The 16,627-nt window shown below is 39.4% G+C and overlaps 2 protein-coding genes across 4 annotated transcripts; one reads left to right on the top strand and one right to left on the bottom strand.

The window, feature by feature from the left end:
- Positions 1-1,035: 1,035 nt before the first annotated feature.
- chst3b (carbohydrate (chondroitin 6) sulfotransferase 3b) lies at positions 1,036-7,601 on the bottom strand. 3 transcript variants are annotated; one of them, XM_075457379.1, is made up of 4 exons: positions 7,361-7,601; positions 6,590-6,638; positions 3,564-3,766; positions 1,036-3,429 (listed from the first exon to the last, which is right to left on the bottom strand). In XM_075457379.1, exons 3-4 carry the CDS (start codon positions 3,641-3,643, stop codon positions 2,211-2,213), a joined length of 1,299 nt encoding a protein of 432 aa, XP_075313494.1. In that variant the 5' UTR covers positions 3,644-3,766; positions 6,590-6,638; positions 7,361-7,601; the 3' UTR covers positions 1,036-2,210. The 3 variants fall into 3 exon arrangements, with proteins under 3 accessions (XP_075313494.1, XP_075313495.1, XP_075313496.1); XM_075457380.1 differs by lacking the exon at positions 6,590-6,638; XM_075457381.1 differs by lacking the exons at positions 6,590-6,638; positions 7,361-7,601 and having other exon boundaries at positions 3,564-3,834.
- A 1,033-nt stretch (positions 7,602-8,634) lies between these two features.
- Positions 8,635-15,446, top strand: ghitm (growth hormone inducible transmembrane protein). The gene is made up of 9 exons (XM_075457668.1): positions 8,635-8,723; positions 9,095-9,256; positions 10,348-10,450; positions 11,963-12,074; positions 12,184-12,325; positions 12,537-12,645; positions 12,853-13,041; positions 14,538-14,709; positions 14,804-15,446. The coding sequence occupies exons 2-9, from the start codon at positions 9,125-9,127 to the stop codon at positions 14,889-14,891; spliced, it is 1,047 nt and encodes a 348-aa protein (XP_075313783.1). The 5' UTR covers positions 8,635-8,723; positions 9,095-9,124; the 3' UTR covers positions 14,892-15,446.
- The last annotated feature ends 1,181 nt before the right edge of the window (positions 15,447-16,627 follow it).

Here is a 16,627-nt window from a genome sequence, read left to right as displayed (position 1 = left end):
GATTTTGATGATCCTCAGTGAAGAAGATTTTTTTGTTTTTTTAAATCTAAATATCTCAATAACTCTTGGTTATAAGCTTATTAAGTTTGGTCGCTGGGATACAGATGCTTAAGTGATATCATATGAGAAATATGACCCATGGCTTTCAGTGTTCAATGGTAACACTAACCTTTTGTCTCACCACAAGGCTAACATCTGTGGTACACTTTTATGCTTCCTTCACAACAAATTATAGCTTCAAATATGCATTATGTAATATTTTAAAAAATTCTCTTGAAGGGGTTAGCTTTTGTTTCTGTTTTTTTCTAAGCCTGACTGTATTCAATTTTGGCACATTAGCATTCATTTTTAGCATTGCACAAACCAGCCACAGCATAGAAATGATCCAGCAACCATAATTCGTAATGATCTGATGGTTTAATTACGCTATATTAGCTTTCTGCAAGGACCAAGCCTCTGTTTACAAAAGCAATTCATACATGAATATGTGATACATAAAGTTCCAATAACTTCATCATGCCGTTTCTTGTTCTATTTTTTTTTTTATCAACAATACATACATGTTGCACCTTCAACTGGTCTTCAAATTGTAACATTAGATCAAAATTTCAAATTCTGTTTATTGCTGTTTACTGACCAAATGACCATGGTGAACAAAGCACTACTGTGCCTAAAAATGGATGCATCAGACTTTACATTGAACATGGTCAAACAAAATGTGTACTTAAAAGCAGGCCCAGTAAGGGCTGAGAGAAGTATAGTGAGTCTTGTATTTTACACTGCTTGTGCATGTCTTACTTGGAGTTACTGCATATTTTTACCAGTTAGGATATCATTATTTGACCTCTGTTGTGTAAAACAATATAACAAAATTAGTTGTGCTCTGTTTAATATGTTTAACTCTAACATCTATAGGACTACCTCAGATATTTCAAGGAGTTTTTCCAGTTGTGGATGCAGTATTTCCATGTCAAAAGTCTGATCCTCAAAAAAGAGATGTTTCACATTTAATGTAAAAGTAGATTTATTGCAACAAATAAAATGCCAAAAGACCAAAAAATTCAACGTCAGCAAAGCCGTCTGGCTGGCCGTAATATCGGGGTCTTTTATCATCACCAGCCAAAAACTTGTGTCAACAGACAGAGTCCTGTTGACAAACCTTGCACAATCCTGCAAACCAGCTGCAGTTGGAATGTTAGTCTACAGTAGCAGTACAAACATCTGTTTTACTTGATGAATCCTTACAGTTCTCAAGACAAATTCAAGCAGCGTTTGGCCAAATTACAAACATGTATATTCAACAGTACAGTGTAAGCGTGACAAAAGCTATCCTTGAAGAGGGGGAAAGAACTGAACCTTTGCAGCACATTCAGACCTGGAGTCGTAAGAGATACAAATAAATACACTTGCATGGGACATTACTTCTTAATTTCATGAAAAAGCAATCACCTGGCAAGAGACTGGTATTTCCTCTTCCAGACATGAGCATTGTCATACAAAACAATTCGTATTTTTTGGTTAAGTTTCTTTGGTACAAAAGTAGCTTATGTTTCTAATGCAGGCGCTGCTTGACAAAAAATATCTAATCAAGGTTCCTGTGGTATTGTGAACAGATCATTGTATCATAAACCCACAAGTATCCCCTCTTAGACCTTAAATTTAATTTTAGTTTATATATATATTGCACCGATTCACAACAGAAGTCGTCTCAATGCAATTTAAGGATACAGTCCAGTTCAATGCAATTATAATCCCAGTCAATCCAATTCAACTGTTATCCAGTTGTAATCCATTTAAATCATGGCCATCATAATCTGAATTTCAGAAATTAAAAATGGAACAGGCTTTTTGATGAGCAAACAGTTCTGTATTCCTGGCATGATGAAAAAAAAAAAACAGTGTGCAGTGCAAACATACAGACATCTTACTGTTTTGATTGTGCTATTAATATATTGCAATTCCACTCTTGCTTCGATAGCCTTAATTGCATGTCCAGCTAGATAAAAAATCAAATAATCCTCATCAAACACTTTTAAATAGTAAAAAATCTTTAAATAGCACACTTAGAAAAAAAAATCTAAAATTATATATATATAATATATAATTATATATATATGTATTAAGATTAAAGATTCCAATAAATATGATCCATTGCAGAGGACGATTTGTCTTTTCCTGTATTTTTATTTGGAGTTAATCTTTGTTAAAGTCTATAAAAAGTTAAATATTTTGTCCTCAATCAGACTAATAGACTTGTCTGTCAGCATCTTTTCACTGCTTACAAATTTGTACCCAAAGAGCTTCAGTGTTGGCCCACAAACTCTCTGCACAACCTGGGCTATCTTGAATGGTAGACTGAACCTCCATTTCTCTACTTGTTCAGAGGAGTTTTTCTGCGTTGAGTAAACGCCACTGGTCTGTTTAGAAGCCTGAGTGTTCTTCAGAATCCAGGATTTCACCTGAGGAGTGAAGGGGATTCCAGAAAACTTGTACATCTCTGTTGCTTTCCTCATTGGGAAACGAGCGATGTCCTCATACCGCACCAGCATGTAACGACCACGCAGCCATGGTGGTTGTCTGAGGCCGACCTCAGCAGACAGCCTGATGTTGTCGCAGTTACCTTTCAGCTTTTTCACCTCATCATCATCAATGGGCACATCCCCACCCATGGCCCACTCCTTCCAGTTCTTGTATTTGGCTGCAAAGGCCACCATTCGTGAAGCCAGCACAGCCCGAGGATCCCGAACCAGCTGAATGAATTTGATGTCAAGCCGTGGGTCCTCAGCTAGAGGACGGAGATTCTCCAGTTGGCGCACCCTTACAGATTTGATAACCCTGTGTTCCTTTTGGAGACAGGATGCAGACGCCATGGTCAGGTTTAGGGGCCCACAGCGTCTGGTCCTGCAATGATAGCGCTCAAAGACCCCTTTGATGACAGGACTACAGATGGATTCCTCACACAAAGAACTGCTGGACTCCCTGCGGAAGAGGGCTGTGGTGATGTGGTCCACAGGGAGGGGGTCGATGAAGCTTTCCAGCAGGGAAAAGTCACACAGGAAAAGCTGCTGGAGCACGTCACGGTATGCCTTGGCGGCTGCTGTAGCATTGGTGCCTCCAGTCTCCAGGGTCAACATTTTTTCCACGTGCCACAGTGGCTCAAACACATAAAACATGTTGCCACCTTGCTGGTTGAAAAACTCGCCTACAAACGAGGAGCCTGTCCTGGTGGTGGCTAACAGGAGAATGTGTTTCCGGCCCATTTTCTTCACCTTCTTGTGCACGCTGTAGTTCTCCAGACGACGTTTCATCAGCATGAAGTCCTTGCTGAGTGAGGGTATGGAAACATTTTGTTTCTGCAGTAAGTGGGAGAAACCACTGGGCTGTAGCGGGGTCTGGGGGGTCTGCTTTAAGGCGAGTTTATCTGACACCCTAAAAGTGTGAGAAGAACCATAGTTATGTTGTCTTTAAAAGTTGACCAATTCAAAACCTGACACAGATGTTGTATGTTGCTCATAGCGTTTTGTTGAAATAAACTAAAAGTGCTGGAAGTGAAATGGACTTACCTTGAGATGATCTTGTTTTCTTTCTCAATGATAACAAGGGCAACAAAGAAGACGATGGGTATTGTGTATTTGATCCTCATTCTTGGATGCGGCTGTGTCTGGATATGTTTTTACAGACTGCTTCCTAATAGGTTCTGTCAATCTTGCAGGACTTCAGTCTTAAAGAGGCTTTCCGTTATTTGAATTCCCGTTATTGTTTCATCCTGTAAAATGAAATGAACATCAACCTGTCAGTTACACATTTTGAGATAGCTGTGAGCAACTGCTCTGTCTTGGTTCCCTTTGTAAGAACACTCTATTTGTTTCAACCATGAAAAGAGGGAAGTTGTGGGGGAGTGGAACATAAGCGTTATATCGATGGATAAAACTGCACTGTGATGCTGAGTCAGAGAGGTGGTTACACATGTCTCATCCTCTTTTCAAGACTCTTGCTTCCCCAATTTATTATGTGTGCAAAGCAGCTCAGAAACTTTTTCTGCAAATATAATATTGAAACATTTGATTATGGACAAAAATATCCTATATAAGAAGATTAGGAGAGAAAATAACTTGAGTGTGTTACTCAGGAATCTAAGCTAGTCCTTGCCATGAGGAAGTCCTTGTTATCTTTAAGTGCACCAGTGCATTTCAGGAACATGCCCACCCACCATGCCAGACTGGGGGCTGGAGCACATAGAGACACTGTATTTACGAGACAGTCTGTCTAAAAGTTTCTTTTAAAAACGAGCAGGAAAACAACTATGAGGGCACAGTGAAATATGAAGGACAGGCTGCAATCAAGCACAATCTTACCAATTAAACTGTAATCCCACAACTGCAAAGCTGCTTGCCAAAAAACTCTCAAGTTGTCTGGCTTAGAGTGATACTCTACCCCCCGCAGATGTAGGCGGCAGAGCAGACTGATGTCCAAAATGCCAGCTGCTCCTCCTCGTCAACACTGGGGGGGGGGGGGGGGGGTACACAGGCTGCTCTTGTCTCTCTAAAACAGAGAGTTAGACTGACACATGTACAAATGCTGGACGGTATAACTGTGCCTGCAACTGAAGGGGAAAGCCAGCTTGTCACAGAGCCATAAATTGTAGAGTTCTCAGCCTGGGGGCCATTCAGTGCTTTTACAACTCTGTAGAGGGCCGGCACTAGTCAAATGAAGATAAGGGTGGATTTAATGGCACCTATTTGTGAAAATCTTGCACATTCCTGAAAGATTAATATTAGTTCACTTTGAAGATAATAGCAGCTTGACTTAGATCCCTGACTAATCTTCAGAGTTTAGCATAATCCTGCCTACCTTGCCTGCCAGTGAATAGCTTAATAGCACAGCTTGAGTTAATGAGACAGCCTCAACTCAGAAAAAATGTACCCAAAGAAATCAAGAAACTGCTGCTGTCAATCAGCAGAGACAAATGCAACATCCCACTCTTTCCTCTAGAGGTACTCTAGACTGTTTGACACAAAGCAATCAACCCTGTGTATGAAGCCAGGACCATTATTGTTCTGAATTCTGATGAGTCTGGATGTCTTTGAGTTTCTGCGTTACACGAGCGGAGGTCCCCTTCTCACATCCTGTTGCAACCTCTGTCCTGGGCCAGTTTGGAGCACAGACAGGTCCAAATGACTGCAGTCTAAACACAAGGAATGGTTGGACACTGCATGCGAAATTCTCTGAGTGGGTACAGGAGGTTTCCAGCTCCAGTAGAGCACTGTTGACGTGGAATGGTGTGTAATGAAAAGGTGAAGCCTGTGTACTGAGACGTGTCTCTTGTTCCTGTTTCCTGTTCCTGCGTTTTCACGGGAAAGAAAAGTCAGCTCTTTCTTGCACCACCCTGCCGCATGCCACAACCACAAAGGCCTCTTTACATGGGAGTGACTCTGAACCCCCTTTTGGGGTGAGATGGCCAAAACGTAAACTGCTAGGTCATTCACACGTCATACAGTTAGTAACTAAAGCCCTGGGATGTTACAAGTCATGTAGAACTGGTCAGATAGCAGACTGCATCAAAAGAATACAAGAGATCTGAGTACATCTACAATGATAGATAGTACAGTGCATTTGCACTGCAGTCTATTTTCTAAAATGACTTTACCCAAAGAAATTATTGCAAAAATATATTTGGCTTGACATTTGAGACATGAGTAGACAGCTACAACTCTATAGTCCTGCAGGACTCAGTGTGTACTTCTCCCCATATTTGATATAAAGTAAAAAAATGAAAACATTCCACCTTAACAATTCATCAAGAAAATAAGTAATCTGATGTTTTGTCATTTATATAATAAATTAGGTGTACACCAATTATCTCAGCTTATTGCATCTGCTGCATGAAAAAAAAAGCCCACATGAGCTGACATTCGTGAATATTCACAAACCACTGAGGCATATGACACATTTGATCATCTGCTCATAACAAAACCGCCACTGCACCATTTATCATCTTGTTACAAATGCTTTTAATAGCTACCTCTTATTTAATGTAAATCTTATGTGAAGACAAATTAAATACCAGCCACCCGAGCCCACATGGCATGAGACTGTCTTGAAAGAGTACGCTATGGATAAGAGTAGATGTGCCATTCATGTTTTCATTGTTCAACAGATAAATGGATGGTTTTGAAAGTCTCTCTGAAGTACAGTTACAATAGTTGAGATAATTACATGTTCTCCGAAAAGAAGCAGACTAGGAATTACTAAATCGTTTCGCAAATTATGGTAAAGTATGACAATTATCTATGTGATGTATGTGGTTATATCAGATCATTGTGGAAACATTGTGCATTGCTGCCATTGAACTCCACTGTAATCACTTGACAACTGTGATTAAGCCAACTAGTGTCTTTTTTAAATTAGATTTTATATAGAGAAAAAAACCCAACAACAATTGAGGTATTATGAAGGATGGTTCACTGAAAATGAAGCAATACCGTTTTCTGACAGGTATACGTAAAGATATCAAGATACTTAAAACATTAAATAGTTTTGACTGGCTCATCACATCGGGGGTTTTCATTCACATACTTTCTAAATTTACCTTCAGCATTAGCATCTTGACGACATCAAGTCTGCACCTTGGCCACCCCCTAAAGGAAAACAAGGTGGGCAGTGTTTAATTATCCGTGTGTTTGGAAAGTTTTCTCGTGGTCTTCATTGGGGTGAGTGAGTCCGCTAACTGGTTGCTGTTGCTGTGGTTGTTGTGGTAACCGGCAGTTGAACAAGTCCAGTTCAACATGTCTATATTTAAGAAAGTTATGTATTACTTGTAATTAATGAGCGTGTGATAGAAACGTTGAACGTTTACTTAGCAGTCTTATGGTTGTGGGGAAGGGTTGAGCGCGTCCATAAGTGATTATGAGTAAGGTAAGACCTTTGTGTAAATTTAAGGAAACAACACATCACACCCCTCCTTCCAGAATTTACATCCACAACATTAGAAGATGATATGCAGGAAGCAGGTGAAATTAATAAGACTGCGAATGGATCATGTTTGATTATCAAATCGCACCTTGAGATGTCTTGGACATGCGAAATCAAAAGCAGGAGGCAGTTAAACCAAAATCTGCAGGGAACCTAACTTCTCTTAAAACAGAAGTGCTTTCGTCTCTGGAAGACGTGCTGCATTTATAGCGCACGATGACATATTATAAGGACGTCGTCTTGACGCAAAAGGGAAGTCACAGGTGTCTCATTTGTAGTGACTTTAAGACTCTCTGGGGTCGTTTTTGTATTAAAGTACAGGTTTAAGGTAGCCTATTCCTAAACTATCATTCAAATATATAAAGAACATTCTCCGCTCTATACAAACCATTATGATGAGCTGCGGTGTCTGCGTCCCGCTTTTCATCCACTTGTTCAGCCTCGCCTGAAAGTGCGACTCCCGGGAAAAAATCCATTACTTCCTCAAAACGACCTCACTTGTGTGAAAAAAAAAAAAAAAAAAAAAAAATCAGTCCAAAAGAAGATGCTGGACTAGTTTTATTTATTAAAGCATATGGATCAGCTGGAGTCATGTTGAGAAGGCTACAGGTCAGGCTGTCCGGTGAAGTGACAAGTTTGTCCAACTGTACTGACTCATTGAATCACATGGGAAACTTTGGTCCTGAGGAGCGGAGCTTAAGGCAGGAGGCTTCCTGGCACGACCCAACAGAGACCTTCTGTTTACTGCCAACAAAGAATACTTTACTCACATACAACAAAGTTTACAATGTTTGGGTAAATATAGGGGTTTTGGTCTGAAACTTCCATGAGATAAAGTTGTTTAAGGGCCAATTTGAGGTTATGGTTGTCATTGATTTAGCGTTTACAAAAGGACGAGTGCTCCACCTAGTGGACAAAGGTTCAATCTGCGTCTGTACTTTTCAACAGACACCGTTGAAATGTCACTATAATATAATATAGGTGTAACAGGCTGCACCCCACGCTCCCACCCCCACGACCCAGATAAGATACTGAATTAATTCTATAATATAATTCACTTGACGTTAATTGTTGATACCACCTGCTGTTATGTGTTCTATTGTTTTTTGTCTTTATCTTTCTTGCTGCTGTAACAATGTGAATTTCCTCATTGTGGGACAATCAAGGGGAATCTAATCTAATGTAATCGAATGTAATGTAATGTAATCTAATATGTTTTGTAACTAAGGTGCTCTGTGTATTCATGCCTTGTATTTGTTTCTTACCTCCCCACATGTAGGCTATTTGACTAAGTCATCTGAGGTAATGATAATAATTCTTATTATTATTGAGAGGGAGTTTACAAAAATAATAGGATATATATGATTTAATGATCATTTGAAACAGAAAACTAGACCATGAATTACAAAGTTCTTTTTTTATACACTGTATTAAAAATGTTTTGGTGTAGCCTATAAGTCCATTTTTGAGGACTTCATTTGTCGGATACTGTCATTTAAAAAAGAAAAGAAAAGAAAAAGGGCTGGGTTTTGTTTTTTATGTTGATTTCTTATTTGCATCTCGATTCAATTTTTCGAACACGAAATTTTCGAAAACGCTCGCAAACTTGGAACTACAATTCCCAGGATGTCGCTTAATGATGACGCACAAATTGAGAACGTTCAAGAAGGTCCATTCGAAGGTTGCAAAACAATTGCGTCAGAAACTTGCGCACTTCTTTCCAGAAAGGTGATCGTCTACCACTGTTCTCGGTAAGCACCGTTGATTTATTGCTAAAAACCTTTAAGTTAGCAGTTATATTTTATTGTCAATTGATCATTTATTTAGTTGGTCTGAATGCTGTATCACTGGCAGATCTCGGAGACATATAAAACGTCTTTACGTAGCTAAACGTTAGCTAACCCAACGAGTTAAATAACGTGATATGCCCCGACTTCACTATTTATTTACAACCAGTCTTGTTGTTGGAGTACTTTTAAGTTGTCCAGTGCTTTTGTAACTTACTTTAACTTGAGGTTTTTGTCGGAACAACAAATGTATGTTTGTTAACGATTTAGGCGCAGACATGACATTACAAAAGCGCATAATCGTTTCTGTGCTGACATTTTTTTTTCATTTTCAGTTTTATACTGCTAAATAAAATACTGTGAACATGTTAGTGGCAAGGCTGACATGCCTGAGGAGTCTCCCGCTCGCCGGGCTCCGTCCTGTGTTGTCACAGGGCTCTTCCGCCCTGAGAGCACCCACCCTGAGGGTCACTCCACCTCTGCTCAGACCACAGCAGGTACTGTAATGTTTGTGTCCAGGCTGGTAAGCGTGGCTCTCTAATGTTTTATCTGTCTCTTCTGGTTGCTGAACTCACTTTTCTGTAAGGGGGATAGACTACACAACACTGGAAAAATTCGTATTGAGATGCTGTGGTATTTGTCCGTGTCATATTTTTGTTTTGAATGTGAGGTGTCCTTTCTTTAACTTAAATGCTGTACAGCTGGACTCAATACACTAAACACGGGATACAAAGCTACGATCTGCCTCTGATTAATGGATCATCACAGTTGCTCTTCTCCTAAGGGGGAATGGTCATGATAAGATTGGCAGTGGGGAGGGCCGTGGGCAAACTACTCTTGTAATATTATTTTTTTTGAAAATGGGAACTGTTTCTGTTTTCTTGTTGTATCGTGTAGCTAAAAAGTTATTTTTTTCCTCTGATGGGATTCTGATTTTTAGTGGTCCGAATGTTGCATGCAGTCACTGTGTTCCTGTCCAGGACTTTGGTTGAGCCGAAGGATGCATCGAACTTGCTTCATACTTTATCCCGTTTACATAATTAACATTCTTAGATTTAATCTGTTTGCACTTTAAATGTTGTCAGTGATTGTTGCCTTTATACATTTTCTATGAACCGATGCCAGTTGAAATTAGGATAAAATAGACTAATACAGATTTTGATGTTATAAAGGCATTGCAGTCATGATGAATGAAGCTGTGGAGACTCAAAATTATTGTATCTTCTAACCTAGAGCAATCTTAGTTAACTGGCAACACAATAATAGTACTTTAGTGTATAAGATACTGGGAAGCATGTGCTATGGTGTCCACTTTTGGTCTATTTTATACCATTTTGGTGACTTCTTAGCATCCCTATCATTTTGGCCTTCTGTAATATCAGTGAAAAATGTCTTTTTAAAAATGTTGTCAGCTGAATATTTGAATTGTAAAGTGCCATACACACATATCCACTGAGTAGTCTTGACGGGTGACAGCAGCCAAACACAGGTTGCACCATTCCCGATTGCTCTCAGTGGTAATTTCTATCATTTAAAGCTCTTGATCAACATTTTCAGCCTTACTTGAGCTTTGTTCTTCTTTCACCAGGGTTACTCCTCTAAGGCCAGATTTGGATTCCGGCGTGCAAAGACCACCAGGGAACAGCTGAAAGAAGCAGCTTTTGAACCAGCAACAGATACGGCCATCAAAAGTAAATGCTTTGATACTTTTGTAGAATACTCATCATTAAAGCTGCCGTCGGCAGGTTTTCAAAATTGCGAGTCTAAAGTCGGAAAATTCGAACTGATACAACTTTCAGGTCCCTCCCCCAACCTCTACCAAGCTCCAAACCCCTCCCACTCTGTGGACGAGGTTGTGCACGTGAGTTCACACCAGTGTGCGCGCACACAAGCTGGGGCAGACTCGCGCTCAGCAGCGTGTGCACAAGCTGTGATTGACAGGTAGCGATTCCTCCACCCTAACGTGATTGGTTAAAAACAGCCGGGAGCGCTCAATTTTTGCAAGCATGATTACAGGCTTCAGAGGGAGCTACAGATTTCGGGATTTTTCCTAAACAGCCTATTTAATATTCTACTTCCAGAATCCCATGACAGTTCAAGCTAATATGACTAAAAAAAGTTGCAGACGGCAGCTTTAAATTACATTTATTTAATTTATTGTCTTTGTCTGAAAGACGCAATGATACGGTTCAAATTTTATTTCAAGTGTTAAATTGAAATATATTAAAAAAAATGAATGTAAAGCAAGTCATCAAGTCTTAGATATTGATATTGAAAGCAAAATAAACCTAAATAGTTCTAGCTACTGATTCCTTTGCGGTGAAGAGGCTGAAATACCTTTACAATCGAGAATCGTGCCTCTAAATTTATGTTTACGAATCAATAAAAATGCATGTTGTCATACACCATGTTAAGATGCAATCAATGCAATCTTGTAAGTTGTGTCAAAATTAAACTCTAGAACTCAATAAAAACCATAAATGACTTGTACAATGATGGTAACCACATTTACTGTAGTTTCAATAGCACTGATGAAAATGGGACCTAAAGAGAAGGATCCCTTTTTGGAATAAAAAAAAAAGTGAGATACGCAGGGATGTCTGCAAAGTCTCCACAGTCTCCACTCCCAGTGGGAGGTAGAGATTGTGTTGAGGAATAGTGATTTACAATGGTTTAGATTGGAATGAGCATGTGGTCACAGTCCTGGGACTCAGACCCTCCCTTGTATTTCAAGGTCCTTTAGCTGATTAGACCTGATTTGACATGTTGGTATAGTGGGCGCTAGGGTGTGAATGTTACCAAAGGCCGATTTGTGATTGGGGTGATTATCATTTCCTGGCTCATGAAGCCTCTGCCCATCTATGTAAACTTGTCTATGAGTCACAAAATGTGCAGGATCTCTTATTCCACACTGAGTTCGCTACACTTTTTCCTTTCATAGTTTTACTCATTGTTAACGTCTTCTGTACTTGGAGTTTTATGCCAGCCTTTTTTCTTTCAAACAGACCATAGTTTGCAAAAATATAATGAGCTCACATGGTTCAAAGCCTTCTGAAATGTTAAACTTAATAACGACTGTGCTGTATCAAAACTGAGAGGCGTACTTGTCTTTTGCACTCTTTTTTTTTTTCAATAACTGGTATGATGTGGTATAATCTAAAAAATAAAGAGCATGCGTAATATTATTTGTTCTCTGTCGAAAGTTGACAGCATGGGGAGGATGTTTCTGGCTGGAGGTGCTGCCGTCGGCTTAGGAGCCCTATGCTACTATGGACTTGGCATGTCCAATGAGATCGGTGCCATCGAGAAATCAATGTGAGTAACAGGTTTTTCTATCTACAGCTCTTTGATTTGAATCTGAACCCCAGATCAGTTCAAAATTTGTTTCCTAACATCTAAAGGCTTCTTTTTCATGTCTTTATAGGATCTGGCCTCAGTATGTGAAGGACAGGATCCACTCCACCTACATGTACTTTGCAGGCAGTGTTGGACTGACGGCTCTGTCAGCTGTAGCTGTGAGCAGGACCCCGGCACTTATGGGTCTGATGATGAGAGGTTCTTGGCTGGTGAGCTTTACTACTCAGATGATTTTTCTTTCTTCTGTTTGTTTGTTAGTTGTTGTGTTTTTTTTTTTTTTTAAGCTTTGGTTCATTGCTCCATTTATTAAAGTTAAAGTGAAGGCCTATAAACCATGTCGCTGGTTAGTGGATGTCTCTACTTTGATGTTTTTAGATGGATTTATTCTGATGAATTTTTTATTTTTTTTTCTCAATCCAGGCAATTGGAGCAACTTTTGCAGCAATGATTGGTGCAGGGATGTTGGTTAGGTCCATCTCATATGAGCACAGCCCAATGCCCAAACACCTCGCTTGGATGCTCCACGGAGGTTTGTAATGGCCTTAACGCCTCGTCTCACACAGCTCTGTCACTTCTGCTATTGCAGTTGCATGGGTTGAACATTAGAGGGCAGTCATGTGTCGTGGCTGGCGTTGTCTGTTAAACTTCAACTGTTCACTTGTTGCACCAGTTTATTTTGTCATTGAATGTTTTGCAGTTGACTTACTGTTGTCTTTTTGTTTTATTCACTGATAAGGTGTGATGGGCGCGGTTATCGCTCCACTAACTCTCCTGGGAGGACCTCTGATGATGAGGGCTGCCTGGTACACCGCAGGCATTGTGGGAGGCCTGTCCACTGTGGCCATGTGTGCCCCAAGCGAGAAGTTCCTCAACATGGGAGGGCCTTTGGCTGTTGGCTTTGGAGTGGTGTTTGCCTCCTCTCTTGGTTAGTATAATTCAATTTCAGTTAATAAACCTATAGTAGTATAATAATAAATGGTAGTAGTGAGGGGACACATGAACTGAAACTCTTAAGCGTGTGTTGAGTTGGAGGGGTAATTTCAGATGAAACCCTGAATTGAGGCTTGAAGTTTCTCCCAGAAATTATGCCATCGATGACAAATGTAGCCTTGTTGATTAAAAACAGAAATGGGCGATTTGTTGATATATCTGTGTGAGTTTGGCATCCTGTAGAAGCAGAATTGCAGCCCCATGTGTTGTGTGTTGGTGGTAGTGTATAGGCGCACTCCCACTGTAGTAGGAACCTTTTGCAGTTCCTCGGGACTACGGCCCTCAGTTCCTATAACAATTTTAGCTCCTTCTCCAAGGCTGGGTCTGTTCTGGGTTCTATAGGAACACATCTGACATACTGTAGGTGTTTGTTGGTATGTAGCTACACCCCTTGTCATGATGTCATTTTTTTTAACTTATTTCTTTTATTTGTGATTTATAACCAAAAAGGAATGCAAAAAAAAAAACAGGGTAGGTGACAAAAATACTAAAACAGATTCAGTGTCTTGAATAAGGTTTAAAGTTTATACAACTATTAGTAAATTGAACATATTGAATGGCTCATTTACAAGTTTAAGTACCTGATGTTTGGGAGTTAGCAGTCTCTGCACAAAGTCAGTTCATCTCATTTGTGTTTTCACATGAAAGAAAATGTCAGGGTTTAAAGGGGGGGGCTGCTTGATTTAAGATATATGAAAAACTCACTTCACTCCTTATCACGAAATATGCAAGTAAATCACACTGAAAGTGTTTTTCACAAATCCAAACCAGAGGATTTATGCAAATGAAACGGTTAGTCATGACAGGAACGGAATGTTCTTATTATGTATGAATTCATCTGAATATACAGCTACATTTAATCATTGGAACATGAAGCAAAGCTTAATCCCTTTCTTGATATAGAATGTTTCTACACTTAGCTGTAGACTACCTTTATCTACCTTTATCTGGTAGATTCAGGTGAAGTGGATTAAGAGAATTTTAACTGTAACAAGACTGTCTGATAGCTTTCTGCCAGTTAGGGTAAGGACAATATGTTGGGTTTTTTTGGGGGGGTTGTCATAGTTTAACTTAACATATGATGATCTCGATACAGTTGCTGGCCCTCCACACCTTGACACAAATATGGTTTTAATCAAATAAAAAATGGATGAACACTCCTGTCCAGAACATCAATATCAAAAGCTGGGAAGGATGACATAAAATGTAGTTCGACAAAATTATAAGATGCTTAATTTGGTTACAACTGTGGGCAGAAATCTGGCACTCGCTACTGTCGTTGCTGTGGTGACTCAATTTTCTTCTTTTTTTTTTACATTAAAGTAATGATTGTCAAGACAATTAGAACAACTGTTAATGTAAATAGATATGCTCACTGCATACAGAATCTGTAATTGTGAGTCTCATGCAAAAGCGTTCTCTCCTTCTCAGGGTCGATGTTCCTGCCGCCCTCCTCAGCATTCGGAGCAGGACTGTACTCGGTTGCTGTGTACGGAGGACTTGTCCTGTTCAGCATGTTCCTCCTGTATGACACACAGAAGGTTATCAAGAAGGCTGAGACCTACCCACTCTACGGTGTGGAGAAATTTGACCCCATTAATGCGTAAGTCACTCTAGGAATTCCAATTTGTTTTTCCTACAGAGCACTGTTGGTTAACGTATGATGTGCCCGTCTCATGTGAGGATTAATCCTACAGGTGTATGGGGATTTACATGGACACACTGAACATTTTCATGAGGCTGGTGATGATTCTGGCCAACGGCGGTGGCGGCAGAAGGAAGTAAACATCAAGATGAGCTCCGCTGCAGTTCTTCATTCCACAGAGCTGAGAAAAGTCCTTTATTCCCATCAGTGCACATCGAGTGTTATCTTTTAGAGACGAGACTAATGCAACTCGTAGACGTTCAAACTTGAATGCTTTGCAAGTGCGTGAATTTTTAGGGTTGCGCTCTGATGCCAGAACAGCCTAAGAAGACAAAAAGATGTACATTGATAACACAATGAGATGGAGCTCTCAGATGATTTTGGAGGTTTATTGTTTATCCTGGGGTTCACAGATCTGTTAAAACTGTCGGTGTCATTTCGCCTGCCTCAGATGTCCTTTGTATAATTGTTTGTTTTCTATTTATTTTCAAGTTGGATAATATGTTCACAGAAGCTCCACATATGTCATCCGCAGACTGCTCTTCATTCACAGAACAGACAAAGCTGCATCCACGTGCTGAGAATTACAGTTATTGCACTTCTGTACCAGGATGAAGTTAACTTAATTCATATATTTCTGTAGAAAATGCAGTAATTTCAAGAATGGAATCAATCAATAAATAAGTAAAAAGTGATTGTTTGTTTTTTGTGGCTTAATTTCAAAGTAAACACAAGGTGAACTAACACAATATCAAGTGTATATAGTAGATTTTTTATTTTTTTCCCCCAAAAAAGAAAAGGCAAAAAAAAGAGACAGACAAAACATGAGATGTCTTTGCTTTTTATTTTTCATCATATTGCTGTTTTGCACTATTTCTGTTAGAAGAGCAATAAAGGTGTTAATGAATATGTGCGGATTTACTTTGAATTCACTTTATATTTTGGGATCACCCTGACACACCCCCTTTTAGATGCTGAAAAGACTTCTGCAAAGGATACGCTGATGTTTCTAGCTTCTTCCTAGGAATGTTTGAAGAATATCTTCATTTACTTCTGATGGTAATTTAATTCAAGTCAATTCAATGTTATTTATATAGCACCAAATCACAACAAATGTCATCTCAAGGCAATTCAAAGATATTGTTCAAATTAACCTGTAATCAGAGGTCTTCAACAGGGGGTCCGTGGAGGTACTGCAGGGGGGTCGCGAAATCTTTGGTTGATTAGACGATTTAAAAAGAAAAAAAAGAATTTTTTTTTTTTTTTTTTTCAAAAAGTTTTTCCTCAAATTGTGTGCAAACGTGTGCCATCCACAGATGGTTTGAGGATTCATTGTCCCATCTACATGCATGTTTAAAGTTAAAATCTGTGGATTATTTGAATAGCTCAGTGTTGTATGCAAGATGTTTGTTTATAAATGGCAGTGGCACGGCCACCCTGTACCTTGCACATGTTTAAAATAAAAACATGAATATATTAACCTGTGTATTATTTGAATAGCTTAGTACAATAACAGAGTAGCTATATTTATACACGGCACTAGGCCCCGTTAAATATAAAACACAATTGTATGCCATATAAATAGTAGGGGGGTCCCTGCTCCAACTCTCCATCAGTTTGGGGGTCCCTGGCCTGAAAAACGTTGAAGCCCACTGCTGTAAGTCATTAGGGAAATTTTCTGCTCAGTTAATATCTCCTTGAAGGCAATTTTTTATTTTTTTCCCCTTCTCCTTAATTGATATTAAAATTGACCTAAAGTGGATCCTGAAAGTATTTGCTCATGTTCATTGTTCTTTTAAAGTTATTTGATATATTATCCAACCGTTATTTGATCCATAGCTATCTTTCTGGTCAGGTTTAGGGATCAATGTTTGGA

Source organism: Odontesthes bonariensis, chromosome 23 (assembly GCF_027942865.1).
Source record: "Odontesthes bonariensis isolate fOdoBon6 chromosome 23, fOdoBon6.hap1, whole genome shotgun sequence".
In the NCBI taxonomy this organism is placed as follows: Eukaryota; Metazoa; Chordata; class Actinopteri; order Atheriniformes; family Atherinopsidae; genus Odontesthes; species Odontesthes bonariensis.
The sequence above is the reverse complement of the archived record's forward strand: the minus strand, read 5'-3'. Positions and strand labels throughout refer to the sequence as shown.

Bases quoted from the DNA above. Each gene is read 5' to 3' on its own strand.
- chst3b (XM_075457379.1), bottom strand. From the start codon at position 3,643: ATGAGGATCAAATACACAATACCCATCGTCTTCTTTGTTGCCCTTGTT. The intron at 3,430-3,563 runs GTAAGTCCATTT...TCACACTTTTAG, and splicing joins GAAAACAAGATCATCTCAAG to GGTGTCAGATAAACTCGCCT.
- ghitm (XM_075457668.1), top strand. From the start codon at position 9,125: ATGTTAGTGGCAAGGCTGACATGCCTGAGGAGTCTCCCGCTCGCCGGG. The intron at 12,075-12,183 runs GTGAGTAACAGG...ATGTCTTTATAG, and splicing joins GGTGCCATCGAGAAATCAAT to GATCTGGCCTCAGTATGTGA. The intron at 12,646-12,852 runs GTTTGTAATGGC...TTCACTGATAAG, and splicing joins CGCTTGGATGCTCCACGGAG to GTGTGATGGGCGCGGTTATC.